General features: G+C 33.0%; 1 protein-coding gene across 1 annotated transcript in view; it reads left to right on the forward strand.

Annotated features, from left to right (window-relative positions):
- LOC144845110 (max-like protein X) overlaps positions 1-17,893 on the forward strand; it is a 43,184-nt gene extending 25,291 nt beyond the window's left edge. The window contains exons 6-9 of the mRNA XM_078702265.1: positions 943-1,042; positions 11,191-11,275; positions 15,479-15,595; positions 15,802-17,893. Coding sequence (XP_078558391.1) covers positions 943-1,042; positions 11,191-11,275; positions 15,479-15,595; positions 15,802-15,858 — 359 coding nt within the window. The 3' untranslated portion in view covers positions 15,859-17,893. The remainder of the gene's footprint in view (positions 1-942; positions 1,043-11,190; positions 11,276-15,478; positions 15,596-15,801) is intronic.
- The last annotated feature ends 2,127 nt before the right edge of the window (positions 17,894-20,020 follow it).

Here is a 20,020-nt window from a genome sequence, read left to right on the forward strand (position 1 = left end):
TGTTGGAAGATTTAAAAAAAAACACTATTTTGATAGATTTAATATACGTTTATAGTATTGATTTGCGATGAATGGAACCTTCCAATCTCTCAGTCTCCCAGTATAAGCATTTGGTTTATTTTATGGGCCCTTGGTGGATAAACTTAAAACCTTTAGATATAGTATTGCAATACTTTGACAATACTGTAAATATGTATTAATCATTTTTGGTCGCCATTTAAATCACAAATTTCTTACTGTGAGTGTGGGTACTGTTAGACTTTATTTCTGACAGTTACTTCTAAACGTTTGCATTAATTATTAATTACAAAAAATATAAACGTCAAGTGGTGTATCGTTATTTGTTGTACTATTTCGATCAACTATGACAGTGACAGTTTTAACAAAGTATTAAATCGCAAATGTTTTACTGTATTTAGTGGTATATTATTTATAGCCCTATAAAACATGAACAAATATTTAGTTACTGAGTGGATAAAGAATATATTTAAAAATTGTTCCTCTTTGTACCCATCCTCTTCCCCATCCCCAACCCTAATGTTACATACAAAACACAAATTTGGTTTGTTTAAATGAGTCCAAATCAAAAACTCATTTTGTTTCAATTTCTCTTTCGAAAGTAATTCCCAGGGTGCCAATTTTAGTTGACGACATAAATCATTGTGTCTATTCATTTCTGTAAACGATAATGTATTATAGTCCTGCGGTATGTACATTTGAAATCGCCAGTTTTTTTACGGTGAAATTACTGTGTATTCGAGAACCATCTGTGGGCACGACCTAGATGGTACGCAAGCGAAGCGAGCGTACATCTAGTTTTATTTAATTGCCAAAGGCAAGCCAAATTTCCAGTTTATGGACGAATAAATAATCTACTTATTTGGCTGTAGTCATGTTTTTATCAGATTATTAATATAGTGAAATATTGTTGTTATTATTAAGCTATTGACTACATCCAGCATCTTGTAAAAAAGAGAAAAGAACAAGATGATAACATTGAAGCATTACGCAAAGAAGTCATGGCTCTTAAGATTATGAAAGCGTAAGTTCATATTCATTTTTTTTTAGCATTTCACAATGAAATTTGTGCAGGTATTTTATTCATGTGCAATTAAGGCAAATTTGAGCATTTGTTCAGGGGCATTTTGACGTTCACTCTCTGACATGAGTACTAGTGAACGCATGACGTCATAACACTGAAAATGTTTAACAAAATTATGGCCGAGAATGTGTCGCAATGATTTTCTGATAATGTTGTAAATTGAATTTCAGTAAAATTATATTTGCAAACTGTGAATAATTGATTTGTATTGGTTATTTGAAATAAAGCTTTTAATAATACAGTATGGTCTGGGTCTTATCACTGGGGCACCAGCCTTCGTTCAGAAATTAAGAATCTTGGCTAGGCCTAAAGTACACACTTAGCTTGACTTAAGCCTGTGTACTTCACCGGGCTGGCCCGGTGGAAGTACACGCATAGCACCACGAACGAGCACTACTATAGAGATTACAACAAGGTCAGATCCCAAGTTTATTACGTCATTTGTCCACTGGCATGTCAACGTAAATGTCCACTTAAAGTATATCTGTCTACGATGTGGACGTGACCGTCGTGTGCACAAAAATTGAAGTAGGCCTACATTACCACCCTACTAGCTAGGCCTGGTTAGTATTTGCAATACTGTCAATTTGGTAGTTATTATTGCATTTCATAGGTGACTTTAATACCCAAGAGGATCAGGTGCTGTTTTTGGCCACCTTCGACCTGTATGGACTACTGTAGACTATTATTATAATACGGGTGTAGTGTATTGTTTTATGTAGAAAAGGGTGTCTGTTGAATGGGAAGACAACAGTTGTCTTGTTATGTAACCTACAGTACAAGGAACAATACAGAAAAAAAGCGTGTACTTTTAAATAAGGCATGTTATTGATTATTAGGTCACTTTTGCGGAATGCCAAGATTTTTAAACAATATTACTATAAAATAATAAAACAAGCAATACTTTATACTGTACCTATAATATTACAATCTGGATTTACACATCTTAAATACTACAATAAACACAATGTTACAATGACATTTATCTTAAATCTTATATGCCTACCATCGGGATTTAAACATCTGAAAATATACTATATTTACTGTACAATCCGGATTTAAACATATATTTATTATATATTAAATATTAGGCCTACTGGGATTTAACCATCATATCTTAATACTATAAAATAAATATCTTAAATACTGGATTTAAACACCTTAAATCGGAATTAAAAAATCTTAAATACTGCAATTAATTGGAATTCTAACTACAGTAAAATCGGAATGAAGACATCCTAATACAGTACTACAGTACGTTCAGGATTAAAATTATTTACAATCGGATCCTAAATACTACAGTGGTTACACTTACAGTACAATCTGAATTAAAACATGTTAAACTACAATACAATCGGATCCTAAATACAACAGTACATAGTCTAGGACCTGGGTCAGATTTGTATGCATTTAATTTAGGAGAGAATATCTCAACTGTTATAGGATAATTTGACCCCCACGAACAACATGGAATGTGTGCCAAATTCGCAATCCGGGGCGAACATGCCCAAAATCGGGGTCAAATGTTAAAAATGTGTGGTTCTTATATCTCGACAACCACTTGTCGTACAGATTTGCTTTTGGTGTCAAATTGTTCAGAATATACATATTTATATTCAATTTAACACAACTTTTAGCGAAAAAATGACCGGAAATGCTTTTACTGACCTTTGACCCAAAAATGACCAAAAAACACATTTTCGGGTTAAATTATTTTTTTAAATGCCAATGGACAAACTGTATGGTATCAAATGAAAGCATACACAATATGCTACCCATTGCTACCCAACTTGTATTGAAAATTTTTAATTATGAAGCTAATTGTATGGAAAATGTGCATATGATGTAAATATGAATATTTGGTAGCGTAATTGTTAAGTTTATTTATATAATATTAAATAATTTAAGTGTTTGGAAAAACTATTTGGTATCAAATGAAAGTCCATAAAATATTCTATCCATTGCTACCCAACATGTATTAAAAATCTGTAATTATGATGCTAATTTTGTTAAAAATGTACATATTTTATTATTTTTTTTTTAAAAATGAGTATATTAAATAGTGTAAATTTATTTTGGTTTATTTATGATATTAAATAATTCAAATGTTTGGAAGACATATTTGGTATCAAAGGAAAGCACATAAAATATGCTATCCATAGCTACCCAACTTGTATTGAAAATCTTTAATTATGTGATGCTATTTTTGGAAAATGTGCATATTTTAATAACTTTAGACAAAAATGAGTATAAATTAGTGTAAATTTATTTTGGTTTAAATAATTCTAGCGTTATATTTGGTATAAAAAATAAAACCCCATACAATATACTATCCATTGGTACACAACTTGTATTGAAAATCTTTAATTACGACTTTTTTGAAAATATTCTTCTTTTTTTTTGACAAAAATGAGTATACAGTAATAAGTAGTGTAAATTTATTTTGGTTTATTTATAATATTATATAACTCTATATTTTCCAAAAAAAATGATTTATTTTCAATACATATTGGATAATCTGTATGTACTAGGTAGCATGTATACACACTCATGTTGTTCGTGGGGGTCAAATTATCCTATAACAGTTGAGATATTCTCTCCTAAATTAAATGCATACAAATCTGACCCAGGTCCTAGACTAACAATCGGATTTAAAATATAATTATATTTTTAATTTGTAACAAAATGGCAAACAAACTATTGTATTTTTGTGGATTTTTACTTTTATGTTGAACCAAAGAAACGATAAGGAATAAATTACCTTCGTGACGTTTCGCCGACAATCTGTCAGCTGCTTCAGACTAAAGCCTGGGTTGGAATGGTCTGGTTTTTTGTAAGTGACGCTGAACAGCGCCACCAGCCGTCTGGTTGGTATTGACGGTAGAGCGTCTCCGCTGGCCCCCTCCTGCTTCAACTTTTTCCAGTAAACTATCATATGTATGTGGGAGGTCATACCCACCAATGTCTCTGTTGATATTATGTGGTCTTTTTTTTATGCAGATAGATTCTTTTATCTTTCTTTTGTCTGTCTGTGCTTCTTTTTCAATAACTCTCGCATTCCAATTTGGAATATGGTCATTCCCTATAGCGTGGTCAGTTATAGCTGACTTATGTAAAACCTGGGACGAATAATAATGGCGTCAATCCAAGTAGCCATGTTGTTCGCGACAACACCTGGAAGCATTTAAACAATGTTAGAGAATCGGAATTTGCACGTGTTAAATCCAGACAGATTAAGAAGCTTAAATGGTGGGAAGACAAAGCAAAGAAAATAAATACTAGTTTACAAACGGAAATCGATTTAAGTGGGAAATTATTGAAAGAAAAGTGGGTGGTAAATCTATCGTCTAGGACACTATCGTCAGACGAACAAAACGTGCTCAGTAAGGGGTTGAACTACGCGGTTAGTGGTGATCGGAACAACAGCAGGTCCATTGAAGAAATAATTGTTTCAACGGAAATGATATGTAAATTGGATAGCATACCGTTGGAAGAGAAGGATACCATCAGAGGAAAGGTAACTAGCATTCTTAAATCATCTAAACCCCCACTCCCCAATTTAAGTAGAACAGAAAGAAATGCTTTAGAAGGGTTAAAGAAAGATAAAGAAGTGATGGTATTGCCAGCTGACAAAGGTCGTGCAACGGTGGTTATAAACACAGAGGATTATGTAAATAAAGTCAATCGAATGCTGAGTGATAAAAAGGTATATGGAAAGTTGACTACCAATCCGACCAAAAAATACAAGGAGAAACTAATAAAGACACTGGGTAGATTTTTAAAAGAAGAAAAGATCACATGGGCACAAAAATGTAGTTTGTACCCCACCGCAGAGGTAGTACCTAGAATTTACTGTCTGCCTAAAATCCATAAACCTGACTGGCCTCTCAGACCTATTGTTGACAACATCAACTCTGTTTTTTATCACGTGTCTAAGTTTATCGCAAAGGAGGTGTTAAGCCCCTTGGTTGGTCTAAGTAAATATCATGTGACAAATGCGAAAGAACTGGCGGAAGACCTAAAACAGCTGATACTCCTGGAAAATGAGGTGATGGTGTCTTTTGACGTCATCTCTTTGTTTACAAAAACACCCACAGGTCAAGCCTTGGAGGTTGTAAGATCATACTTGGAAAAAGATACAACACTACATAAGAGAACGAAATTAACAGTAGAAGACATCATGGAACTCATCTACCAGTTAATTGATGCAACATATTTCACATTTCAACAACAGATATATGAACAGCACGAAGGTATTGCAATGGGATCCCCGGTAAGCCCTCTGATAGCGAATATCTATTTAGAATGGTTAGAAGAGGAAGCCATTAAGAGCGCAGATGGAACCATCAAACCACGTTTTTGGAGACGGTATGTTGATGATGTTTTTGCCATTGTCCATAAAGATGCACCTCTCCCCCTCAATCGCCATCTTGATAGCATTGACCCGTCGGGTAACATCAAGTTTACCACAGAAATAATGTCAGAGAAACAAATACCATTCTTGGACATGATTATCACGATTAAACAAGATGGAACACTCGCTACCAAGGTATACCGAAAACCAACTCACACCGACCAATACTTGGACTTCCACTCTAATCATCCCTTAGAACACAAACTAAGCGTGGTTAACACGTTAGTGAATAGAGCAGACACAATTGTTAGTGAAGAGAAAGATAAAAAACATGAGTTGGAACACATTAGAAAAGCATTGAAAATTTGCAACTATCCAAAATGGTCAGTAGACAGAGTCGTAAACAAGAGAAAAGAACAAAAGTCAAAAAACAAACCAGAAGAACGCCAAAGAAAGGAAATGGAGAAGATGAAAGCTCACATAGGTATCCCATACATACACGGAATTTCTGAAAAGATTCGACGCACTTTTTCTAAGCACAAAGTGAACACTTTCTTCATTCCAAGTAATAAATTAAAGAATGGACTGGTCCACCCAAAAGATAGAATAAAAACAGAAGACATGTGCGGAGTTATATACGAAGTGAACTGTCTAAACTGTGAGAAAGTATATATAGGAGAGACCGGAAGGGCACTGAATACAAGAATTGGGGAACATAAAAAAGACGTATCAACACACAACCAAGTAGTTAGAACGCGTGCAAATAGAAATTCTTCGTCCCAGGTTTTACATAAGTCAGCTATAACTGACCACGCTATAGGGAATGACCATATTCCAAATTGGAATGCGAGAGTTATTGAAAAAGAAGCACAGACAGACAAAAGAAAGATAAAAGAATCTATCTGCATAAGAAAAAGACCACATAATATCAACAGAGACATTGGTGGGTATGACCTCCCACATACATATGATAGTTTACTGGAAAAAGTTGAAGCAGGAGGGGGCCAGCGGAGACGCTCTACCGTCAATACCAACCAGACGGCTGGTGGCGCTGTTCAGCGTCACTTACAAAAAACCAGACCATTCCAACCCAGGCTTTAGTCTGAAGCAGCTGACAGATTGTCGGCGAAACGTCACGAAGGTAATTTATTCCTTATCGTTTCTTTGGTTCAACATAAAAGTAAAAATCCACAAAAATATTATTTGGAACCAGATGAATTTATTCAAACTATTGTATTGCTTATCTTCCTTTAACACAAGAAAAAAAAACATTCAACATCCGACTGTTAGAAGTTCTTATAAAAGTGGCCGATGGCTCGATGTATTTTATATACGTTGTATGGGACATGATCAGCCGAATCTTTATCGATATATAAATTATATTTTGTACTGGGATAAAATCCCTGACATCATGGATTTGAACCCAAGAACCTGGTGGGATCGGTAGACGAGGTCCCATTCATTGAAGATTCATTGACATAATTGTATGTTTTTTAACTGATGACCTGTGATACAGCTTTACATTATGTTGATATATGAAACAATATTGTAGATACAGAAACAATATAATGTTTATTTGTTTTACTGATGACCTGATACAGGTAGAAATGAATACATTTTCAGTTTATATACGAATTAATTACGAGGGTGTCATTATTTTAATTAATCTAATTAATTTTACTAGTGTCTTGACCACTGTGTGATTAAAAAAATACTGAATATTGAAATGCTTTATTTGTGCATTATTATCATAAAATAATATAGAAATTCTTGAAGATGGAAAATGTTAGTATGATCAAAATCGAAGGTATTGGTTACCTCCCTAATAGGCAATCGCGTAATCTGATATCATGTGACTGACCATTTGACAAATCAGAAATTTATTAAATACCCTAGATTGAATGGGTTATAAAGCTTCCTGGGTTAACCATGCATTGTGAAAGACCCATTCCCTACAATTGTTGACATTTTGTAAAATAATGCATAAGTATTACTTTAAAACATTAAACCAGGTCATTCCTTGTCTTAAATGTACGTTTTATGGTAAATTATGATAAAAAGAAAGAAACAATGCACTACCTAAATAACTTGTGGTGAATTCCGCTCGAGGACAGTCTTTAGGCCTAGCCTAGCTAGGCTTAGTTTTGTAGGTCCTGCAGTAACGTACGAATATTGTACGCTAGCTATAGGCCTAGCCCAACATTGTTTAGTTGCTGCAATAATTATCTTTCTGTTTTTGCCAGAATCCGTTGTGGGAAACACTTTTTTTTTAAAGTCTGCATGCAATGCATGCTCAAATTATTAGAATCAACTTATTTTTCACATTTTTAATCTTTTAAAGACGAAAAAAGTTATCGTATAGTAGTATTTATTTTTAAAATAAATGTAGTTTGTGACCTTAATTTAGATCTAAAAAACGTAGGAAATAGGACTTTAACTGTGCTGGCAGTGCACATGACTTACAGTACTGTGCTCTTAGTTTTTCTTCATGGCTGGGTTTTGAAATAACAAGTGTGTATATCAACTGCTGCATTTACAGATTTTTTTGTGAGCCTTGATCGACACCCAATTTTAAGGTGATGTCATGAATAAGTTGCCAAATTTCCGTCAGCATAATAAAATCGAAATAAACTGGAGTTTGATGAAAACATTTTTGCAAATATGTTTTGTTGTTATGCCAATCATAACATAAATAAGTGTATTAACGACGATTTTCTATGGAAATAGTCCGGTGGCAGGAGGGGGGATATCACCACCCGAAAGGGGACAAATTGCCATCCAACTTTTCTAGACCAGAATTTTCCGTAGATTATGAATATGGAAGGTAATCGATCAGGATAGGAAGCGTTTTCGAGATATAAGGGGTCAAAGTTCAAAATTGACCAATATAAAAACATGCTATATCTCTGGAAATTCTGGACCTAGTGAGATAATTTTGGTGTCAAATACCTCTAACAGAACTTTCTTTGTAAAATTGACCGGAAACCCCATTTTTAGCAATTTTGACCTTTGACCTCTTTTTTCTATATCTAAGTAACGGCAGGTCGCAGAGAATTAAAAATTGGAGCAAATTGTTCCCAAGATATACATTTATATTCAGTGTTACAGATGATATTGCTTGAAAATGACCGGAAGTGTGGTTATTAACCTTTGACATAATTGAATAAGGTTATAAAAACATAAATTAATAAATATTTGTCGTAAGGAGCCAATTTTGGTATCAAATTGTTAACAATATATATGTTTATACTTGCCATAATGCAACATTTTTTTCAAAAAGTGACTGAAACACTATTTTTCTGTAATTTTAACCTTTGACCTGTTTTTCTCATCTAAATAACGACATGGCATAGAGATTTCTAACGGCAAATTGTTTATAATAGATATTTTTATTCAATCTAATAGATTATACTGCTTGAAAAAAACAAGTGTGATTATTGCTTTGAAATCCTGTACATAAGAGCCTATCGGGCGGATTTAATGCAAAGAGGTGTGTAAGGGGAATACTACTACTATACAGTACAATGTCTTTCAGAAACATTTGAGCAATTTCAATCAGGTATCCATGTATCTCCAATAAACGGAAAGTACGGTTCATAGAGAATTCAGAAGTTACCCTTGGTTCATTTTGGCAAATCCATATGGGTTCCTTTTAAAAGGATTGAGGGTTCACAGACAGGCTTTTCCCATGGCTTAATATTGGAACCTACAGTTTTAGTTACCCGATATAATTCTAACACAGTAACTTATGTAGCCAAATGCATTGATCCGATACAGGGGCCAAATGTAGAACTGAACATACAGTAGAGAAGGGTCTAAATAGATGACCTGCTGTTGTTTCATTTTAGGCAAAATCCAAATCGGTTCCTTAGGGATCGAGAGTGCACAGGCAGCTTTATTCCATATGCCTGTCTATATAAACCCACATTGTCACCCCTTATATTTCCATTATGGGGCTTAATGTCCATCCATGGAGGACCGGCCTTTGGGGGGTTAATTTTGGCAAATCCATAAGTGTTCCTTAAGGATCGAGAGTGCACAGGCAGCTTTATTCCATGGGCCGCGCCTGTCTATATGAACTCACAGTGTCACCCCTTATATTTCCATTATGGGGCTTAATGTCCATCCATGGAGAACGACCGGCCCTTGGGTTAATTTGGGCAAATCCATAAAATGTTCCTTATGGATGATCGAGGGTGCACAGGGATATTTATTATATCTCTATGAACCCAAATTTTCACCCCACATACAGTATTTCCAATATAGGGTCTCTTGTAGACCCACATAGAGAACCCCGAAAGGTCCATGAAGGATCGGCCCTTGGGTTCATTTGGGCAAATCCATAAATGTTATTTAAAGATTGAGGGTGAACATTTTAGTTTTATTCCATAGTTCATCTATGAACTATTTACCCCATATTAATTTCTAATACAGGGCCTTATGTAGCACACCACATAGAGATCCCAAAAGGGTCCTTAGAGGGTTCATTCGGGCAAATCCATATGGGTTATTTTAGAATCTTTTGTGTATATTTTGTCTTAAATGTTAGTTTTTATTTGGGTTTATATGCAAATTGTGTGATTGGTCAATATTGACATTTGACCTTTAATTGAAAAGTATTTGTTTTATAAGGCGACTGAATAGATACCTATAACCATACAAATGTATTAAAAGACCAAATTGAACTTCAATAAATTGGTTATAATACATATGTATATAATACATTGTTATAATTAGTCAATTTTGAACTTTGACCCCTTATCTCTTCCTATTCGCTTCCTATCCTGATCAAAGTCTGATTTGATTAAATACAGTATTATAATTATATTAATCAAAATTATAATGAAATAACATAACTTTACTAATCAAATAATTTGATTACTTGTAAAACCATCAATATTATAGTTTGGACAACTTTGCATTTATTTGTTAACTAATACGTGTATTAAAATGTTGACCTTTGACCTTATGTCAACTGATGAAATTGACCTTATGTCAACTGATGAAATGATGTATTCGCTCTTTTACATTGGGTATGATTGATTAACAGGATGAGAAAACATTCAATTTTTATTAAATATAAGTTTTTATTTGGTTTTATAGGTACGTTCTATGATTGGTCAATATTGACATTTGACCCTTAATTACAAAGGATTTTTTTTCATAAGGTGATTGAATAGACACTTATAATCATAAAAATGTAATAAAAGACCAAATTGTGCTTCAATAAATTTGTTATAATACATATACATAATACATTGTTGTAATTGGTCAATTTAGAACTTTGACCCCTTATATCTCGAAAACGCTTCCTATCCTGATCGATTACCTTCCATATTCGTAATCTACGGAAAATTCTGGTCTAGAAAAGTTGGATTGCAATTTGTCCCCTTTCGGGTGGTGATTCCCCCCTCCTGCCACCGGACTAAAATTTTAAAATTAACAAATAACAAAAAACGGAGGTGGCCCCAAAAAAGAATGCCGGCGAAACATTTTATTTTTGTTGGCCTTAAATAAATTGTATAAACATGTTAACATTTTGTATTATCTTTACTTGAACATTTTATAAATTTTAATGATTCTATTTTATATTTCATGTTGTAATTTGTACTGTATTGAATTTAGCTTATGAATTTTAATGAGGTGTACGGTTGATTGTTATTGTCATTTTCAATAATTTACCGAAGGCACCTTAGTAAAAATAATGAAAATTTAATTGTTTTATTCTATTTAGTAACTATGAACAGATAGTAAAGGCCCATCAGAGTCAACCTGGTCAAGGGCAAAACCAAGTATCGGACCATGTCAAGTTTAATGTTGTAAGTATCTTGTTTATAGAACCTCTCTATGTTTTTGCGCCATGCCTTTTAGGCAGCTATTCAAGACATGGAAGCTTATTACTTACTACGGCTGTAAAAATGGGTATTTGGAAACTCGGACTGGGCATGCACAAACCCTAAAGAACGTCTGGGCGAAGAGAGTCTATGAGACAGGTAGTCTGGCTGTCAATGTAGGCATTGATCATTGAATATAATGGTCAAATTAATCCTTCCTCTATGGTAAATGGTTTTGGCGAATGGTGTGTATTAGGGAAGCTTCCCTGGTGTGTAGTATATTTTTCAAGTCTAGTGTTTTAGGGGTGAGAGCTTCGTTGAAGATAGTAATTTAAAAATAATTATTATCGGTTTAATTTTAATTAATTTTGTGAAATCATATCGCCGACGTACTATTTTCTGATTCACTGTCATAAGCCTAGATAAAAATAATATTAATGATTTATATAGCACTTTAAACTTAAGTGACAACGTGCTTCACATCGAAATGAACTAAATAAAAGACTTAAAAAGCTACAGTTACATTGCTAACTAAAGACTAACTCTAAGACATTACACCAAAAAAAATAAAATGCTTTTCTTTGAGCTGATAATTGCAGTCATGTCTTATCATTGGTCAGCATTTTTACCTGAAGGCAAAAATCAAAGATGCTGGCATATTTACTTTGATTTACCTTGACTATTAGACTATTAACCAGTTACGGTTTTGTATCAATATCTCAAATATTTATAATAAGATTTCGATATATACGCAAAGGTTCAACATGCTAATGTATGTACAATTTTAAAATACATGCAAATAAAATTTAGGACATGGATCTCCATGGTCAAGATGCGTTTAAAAAAGTTTTCCAATGATTTTCAAGATGCGTTCAAAATTGTATATTTAAGAAGCATAACAAATATAGTGTGGTAAACTGTTCCAATTATTTACAACTGATAGTGAAAACATTTTTTCTTCAATTGGTTTTGAATCACATTTTCTTAATTTTGAAATTTTTTGAATTTACACCTTCTCCAGTACTATACTCCAATGACAGAATGTTTATGCATTCCATACTGTCATCATATTGTTTAGATTTTTTATTCACAGCAAGTTGGTTAGCTTTCTACTGGATATCTCTAAAAGAACCATATCACAACAAACTTTGGAAGCCAGGCTGTACATACTGTAAAAGAATCCCATCTCGAAAAGAAGCTTCCTTCTTTGGTCTGCAAAATTAATCTTGAAAGAAGCCCATCTCGAAATCAAGCCCACTGTGCTTCTTTTTAAGATACGGTAGTACAGGCTTCTTTTCGAGACTTTTTGAATATCAAAATTTAATTTTTAAATTGTGAAAATGTTCCAAAATATGTCTACTTTTAAAAATGAAACAGTTCATCAGAATGCAAGGTTACCCCCATTTTTTATTTTATTTTCTTGCAGTGTATTAATCATAGGTCTAATTTATTATAGTCTTGAATGTTAAAAAGTGTTTGATGGCTGCATTATTTGCATATTAAATGTAATTTTTGAAATAATTATCATCAAACAAACATAAACATATTCAAAGAGTAAAACAATAAACATAACGTTTATCTTTTTTCTTTACATGTTAATATATACAACTTGAAAGTATGCACTTTCATAATATGTCACTGTTTAAAATTTGTGAAGATTTCATCATAGTAAAAATTATGATTTAAGTTCGATATGTAATAATCAACTTGCATCGAGGGGGTTCACAACATACCGAATGAACGAGGACTCTTTCTTCGGATTCTCATATGGCTCGATGTGTAATGCAACCGACTTTGGTATCGAAGGTACCGGGTTCGAATCCCATCACGGGAAAACAATTAAATAAAAGGATTTGTTTGGTTATTACACTGAAAGGGCAGTTTTAATTTTGAATAGGCTACTTTTTGGAAAAGTCACAACTGAATTCCAGATAACAGTAGTGTATGATCGAGTTTATATCATACATTCATTTTACAGTTTAAAATGGTATCACAAATATGTAAAATTGGCAGATGATGTTTCAAAAATCAAATCATTGTAGTAGCATTCACAAAATTTTTATTTCATTTTGAAAAGAAGTCCCTCTTTAGTTTGCAAAAGTAATCTTGAAAAGAAACCCATCTCGAAAAGAAGCTCTTGTAAACTCCCTGATCAGACCTTTTTAATATACTGTAGTAGATGGACCGTAATAAATAATAATAAGGGATAACTGTGAAATAATTGTGTACAGAGGTTTTTAAGTTAATTTCACTTATATAGATCTGACCATGCAAAAGGTTCATTTTAGGTAATTTAACATCATTTGAGGTAAAAAATGTTCAAGTTTTTTTAAATCAATAGCTGGTTAATTTATACATTTATATTAGTATCAAATGAAAGCTAATTAAATTTACAATCGAATCGAATTTTAAGTGCTTTTTAGGCTAAATAAGCAACTTTTAATATGTTTTGTTCAGTGACTTTCTTCCAAGGGGCACAAATGTATATTTACTTATGTTGAAAGGTAGCTTCCACTTTCTTCTTTTATTACCTAATTCATTTCAAAATCAAATTTGAACTACATATTTATACTAGAAAGCCACTCCGAGAGTGCATACCTCCGCCTACTGTAAAATTCTCCTTCATAAGATTTCTCCGGGAAAAATATATATATATATTTGTGTGTGTCTGAATGCTGTTTGTGATTTAGGCTAATTTCACTACAAGCATGTGTATCCGAGTTTGGTGTAATGGTTATGTAACAAGCCTTTCAATTAACAATAGCTTCAGTTGACTAACAATAGAACAGCAACGCAAAATCAAACGAGTGAATTTGAAAAGATAATGATCTTGTTAAATTATTCTTAATTAATTGGGTAACTTATTTTTTTTTAAATGGACCTGTATACGAAATAGAAGTTTTACCTATGATTATTTAATTTTAGGTAAAAATAAGTTTCCTCTTGTTTTTTTGCCTTGTATTATAATAAAACCAAGTTTAAATAAAAAAGGCAAACACACACAAAAACAATGAAAACAGCGGTATCAGATCATTTCAGGCTCGCCATCATTTTGTATTGGAGCCTGGATAATTCAAATGATGATACCATAATACATTCTATCATTTCATTTTTGCTAGCAGACATTCTCTGTAACAGTGAAAAGACAGATTTTTTTAGCAACAGTACTCACCAAAAGATTGGATGCCATTATTAACAAACATGTCACTAGCACTGCAGTGTCTAGGCAATCTTAACAATAATCGAAGAGCATTGTTGTAACATACCTGTAGGGCATTAAGTGCACTTTGAGTGTGCTTAGACCACAGAGAAGTGCAATACATACTCATGCAATAAGATTTGAACAGCAAGCATTTAACACCAACAGAGTATTTGCTGAATTTACGTGCTAGTGTATTATCTCGAATACATAAAGATCTGTATTGCCGCCTAATGTTATCATCATTACAAATGATCTGGCCAAGATATGTTACAGATGTACAGTACTCTAATTCGATATCGTTTAAAACAGTCCTAGCATTACCTTGTAGCTTCCTCACCTTTGGGCAAAACAACATACACATAGACTTTTTTGCATTGTAAAGAATATCATTAGCATGCGCATAAGATTCGCATAAACCCACAAAGGTATTTATATGATAAGTTTAGATAAGGGCAACATTTGGTAAATTGCACATTCTTCTAGAATTTGTACTCAATGTTATAGAAAGTTGTTATATACTTTTAGTACTGATTTTAACCACCTAATGTAACCCTGTTTACTAATTAGTTATTGACAATTAAAACACATTTTTCAATGGTATGTGTATGGACTAATGCAATTATATAATTTTACTTTTACTTAATTACCATTTTTTATGATTCAAACTGTAAATTCACTTATTTATACCCAAGTAAATGGCCAACCATCAACAATTGTCCTGTTTCTGCTGCCAAGAAATTGGGGGTAATTCATTCACACAGTTAATTAATCACTTAATTTTTGTAGCAGAAATAGGCCCTATGTTTCGAAGTTGGACTTCAGATTGATTCTGGTTATTGCTAATCAAACTTTTCAAATGATAATTTTCACTTATTCTATGTGCGACATGTCATTGTGTGCGTCGCATACAAACACCTAGCATTTAACAATGATGAATAAAGGGCTAGTGTTTTAATTCAAAATTAAAAACTTGTTGTTTTACACAGTTCAAAGCAATAATGGATGCACAGTTTGAAACTTTTAATCAGTCAATTTCTGTTGCCAGTTTTGCTGAACTTTCTGCTTGTGTTTTTAGTTGGTTGGAAGAGTATTGTAAACCACAGGTATGATTTATACAGTCATCTATTGTACCAGTTAATTATGTGTGAAGATATATAAATGCAAGAAATGCAAATTAATTACTTACAGAATATTACAGTAGTACAATAATAGAAACTTTCATTCAATGTTGGTTTTCATAAATGAGTTTAAACTACCCAACAAGATCAAAATAATAATAATAATTATTGTAATGTTTTCTTATTGACAGACACTCAAAGAATTAGTTGTAAGTGTGCTTAGGCAGATGGGCAATCAACTAAGATGATAGACATATTCAAGCAATGCGAAGATTTTATTTATTTCAATATTTTACAATGGTGGTCCATCCAGCCGAAGCTGATCATTATGGATTCTCGCAAAAATACAATAACATACAAACCATAAAAATTTAATTAAAATAAATAGAATTTATAAAAATTAACAAAATTAAATTAAGTAATGGGGAAAAAAAACTAGAATCAAAAGGGAAATCAATGAAAACAATAAATTAAAAAGAGATGGTTATAAATGTATGTAAAGGAAGAGTAAGATGAATATTGTCCGATATATAAAGGAGGAGCATTAAAGTTAAAAGACGGAAAAGTTCCAAGTACGGTCTGGGGATAAGGAGATTAGTCCAGTAAAGATAAGTCAAAATTAGAGTGAACCTAGAACAAATTGCAACAGAATTAAATGCCATGTGTTGCGTCTGGCCAGATGAAAGGAGCTATCTGTATATTTATAGATGTTGTGGCGCACAATATTAAAAAGAAAGGTGAGTATTTAAATGAACAGGTACAATTACTTTGGCTACATCCAGTGTTTGTTGAAGGCATGCTGAAGGGTTGCTGACTTTTCTAGATCTAGAAAACTCCGATATCAAGATCTGAGTTTTCTATAGTAGTTCCAGAATGGAACTAGAAAACCCAGATTTTCAAATGGATCGTTCCATTATTAATCGGAGGGTAGCTTGTTTGAAATACTACAGTATAGTATTATAGGTTTTCTTATTACTATAATTCAATTTCTTTTTATTTCGGAAATATCATCCATATTAATAAAAAGAGAAAAAAAATCGTAAATTGTAGAATCGTAGAATAATAATTATTTTAACTTGTAGTAGCGGCCTACGAATAAATCATAAAGAAATACCAAGTGTCTAGAAAACTCAGATCTAGAAAACTCAGATCTCAGATATATCTGAGTTTTCTAGATCTAGAAAATTCAGATATCTGACATTTCTAGATCTAGACATGTATCTAGATATATACGTATAATACTGTAGTTTTTCAAACAAGCTACCCTCTGATTAAAAATGGAACAATCCATTTGATAATCTGGGTTCATCTAGTTCCATTCTGGAAACTAGATTACTCAGATCTTGATATCTGAGTTTTCTAGTGCTAGTGTACCATATGAGTACATGTACGTTGCCGAAATACTTTATATCAGTTGATGATCATAACCTTCAGTGTTAAATGTTCTGTAGAATGAGATTTTGTAAATGATCAATTTCAACAGGAAAAATGTTAAGAAAGTTGGTTTCATGCAGATTTTACATTTTCCCTTGTGATTATGAGCATTACTGTGATATAATATGATGTCATAACTATCTTATGGTACTTCATATGGTACGCATAATTTCCAACACAACCTTCCAATTTTGGTCAACTTTTATATGATGTTCATTTCAACAGAAACATGTTCAGAAACACCATATTGATATAAAAAATATGCTAAAATATGCTAACTTGAAAGATTAATTATCACCTTTGTATCAACTAGTAATGCACTTAGGTGGTCTAAAACCAACCGTTATGAAGATACATGGCTTCAAAATGATATAGTAAATATCGGCCATTTTGAATTTATGCTAATTAACCCCTTTTTGATGTCCGATTTTGGTAAACTTTTTTCCATTGGATAATGTTAAGAAACTTGTTTTCCTGCAGTTTCTACATTTTTTAAAATAGGAATAATATATGACGTCGTAGGTACGTCATATGGTAATTTAAATATGCTAATTGGAATGAATAATGTAAATAGTGGCCATTTTGAATTTATGCTTATTAACCAACTTCTCGATCAGATTTTGGTAAACTTTGGATATGATGTTCATTTGGAACATATCAACCAGACAAAACAAAAAGAAATTCTGTTACAATTTGTACTTTTACTGGACTAGATCACCATGTGATCTGCCGTGTGGCCATACGCCCATTAGAAGTGATTTTATTTTTAGAAAGTAGTTTAATAAAATACTGTAGGCCTATTCATATGAAAAGTTGTTGTGCCCATTTTCTCAAAAATTAAATAGAATTTTGAAGAAAACGTGTTTGGTATTTGTTATAGTACATTTAATATGCAAATACAAATGAAGACATCCTCTTTTAATATTAAAATACCATGATCAGAAATAATTAATTTAATAATATATTTTATATTTCATAACATTTTCACAATTGTTTGGCTTTAAGCTCTGTCTACACAATCAAACTAGTTTGACAAAAAAATTGCCCAATCAGGGCCGGCCGTAAGCAGGATTTTAATTGGGTGGGTGCGGATTAATATATTTTGGACCATTTTCATAATATAATGTATAGTACACTACAGATTTATTTTAAGACCGCGCGTACGTTCTGTGGACTGTAGAATGGGCATATGTTTCTTAATAATAGCCCGAACTTGGCTGACGTGGTTTGTACGTCAGTGTTTGACATCGAGGAATATCTTTTGCTTTCTTTATAGCAGTTTCAATGTATTTCTTCTTGTAATTTCTATTCCGGAGATGTCCGGTTAGTTCTTCGGTACGATTCTAAAAATCTAAATCTGAAGAACAGATACGTCTGATATATACGTAATGCTTGACTATACGGTATGTTGTTAGTACAGTGTCGGGGATGACAACTGCTAGGGAGCAGGTAAACATTTTTATCCGTGGGTTTACGGAATAGGTCAGTTTTGAGTGTACCATTTTCTATGGTCACAATAGTGTCCAAAAAATCAACGCTACTAGTGGATTTGGTAGCTGTAAATTTGATAGTTGAGTCTGAATTAATATTGAGAAGAAAAGATTCCAAATTATCTTCACCATGGGTCCATATCATAAAGATGTTGTCAATGTATCTAAACCAAACAAAAAAGTGGTTTATTAGGTTGGAGGGACAGAAAACTGATAAATTTGCAGAAGATGGCGCCATTTTTGTGCCCATCGCTGTGCCATGAATTTGAAGGTAATGGTCATTTCCAAAAATAACTCGTAAATGAGCTTTGCCTGGAATTTGTTTGTAATTTAAAATACATGCGTCGGCTCCTTCTTCGTGGGGATATTAGTATACAACGATGAAACATCTCATGTAGCCAGAACAGAATTTATTAGGTAAATTTTGAATTTGGTTAATTTTGCGGATAAAGTCCGTGGAGTCCTGAAATGTATGAAGGGAGATCAGTCACATATGGTTAAGTAAAATCATCCACATGTCCAGAAATTTTCTCCGTAGCAGTGCCATTGCCCGAAATAATGGGTCTACCAGGATTGCCTGCTTTGTGGATTTTAGGTAGGAAATAAAATCTGCCTGGAACTGGATTAACCTGTGCCATGATGTCCAATCTTAGGATCGATGGAGTGTTGTTTTACCATCACAGAAACAGATTTTGGTTAGGGTTAGATATTATTATATATATATATTTATATTTTGTTTGTTTTTTTTTTCATTTTGTTCAATGTAAGTAAATTATGTACTCATCATTTACTTTTATATGTTGTTTGTATGGACGCATCACCGAAAGGTGTGTGCCACTGATTCTAAAGTGAGTGCAAATAAAATACTGAATACTGAATACTGAGTCGTATGGGCTTGTGGCCTAGAAAGAAATAATCGGATGCTACAATCATGGAGTAAAGAATTCTTTACTCCATGCTATAATGTAAACTACAGTACATGATACCATATATAATATTCACTATAATCCTTTATGATAATACACTACTGTATACTTCATAGCCACACATATGTACGTCGGAAGGCTATATACTTTTTGCAACTTGCTGACTGCCAGTTATCTAAACAATAGGTACGTAGTTGTCTGGAGGTGTCTTTTGTACGATTATCATGTTACAGCCAGGGACCAAAAATTTGTATTTTTCAGGTGAAAATCGGCAATTCATTTGCAACTCTTAGAAATTTAGAGACACATATCGCTCGACGGCACGTATTTGGAGGATTTTCAGAGATGAGGGTGAGGTATTGGACATGTCGCCTGAACCATAAACCCCCTGGCTACGGGCCTGACCACCTATTCTCTTTTATTATCCATTTAGAAATAAATCACATACGTAATCGATTATTTATATAGGCACACACATTGTATTATTATTACCACTAGAATATATTTATTCACTCTGACAAAGAAGTGTTTCTAAAGCTAGGTATTAAATTCTCTATCTC

This window comes from Antedon bifida, chromosome 1, assembly GCF_963402885.1.
Source record: "Antedon bifida chromosome 1, ecAntBifi1.1, whole genome shotgun sequence".
NCBI lineage: Eukaryota > Metazoa > Echinodermata > Crinoidea > Comatulida > Antedonidae > Antedon > Antedon bifida.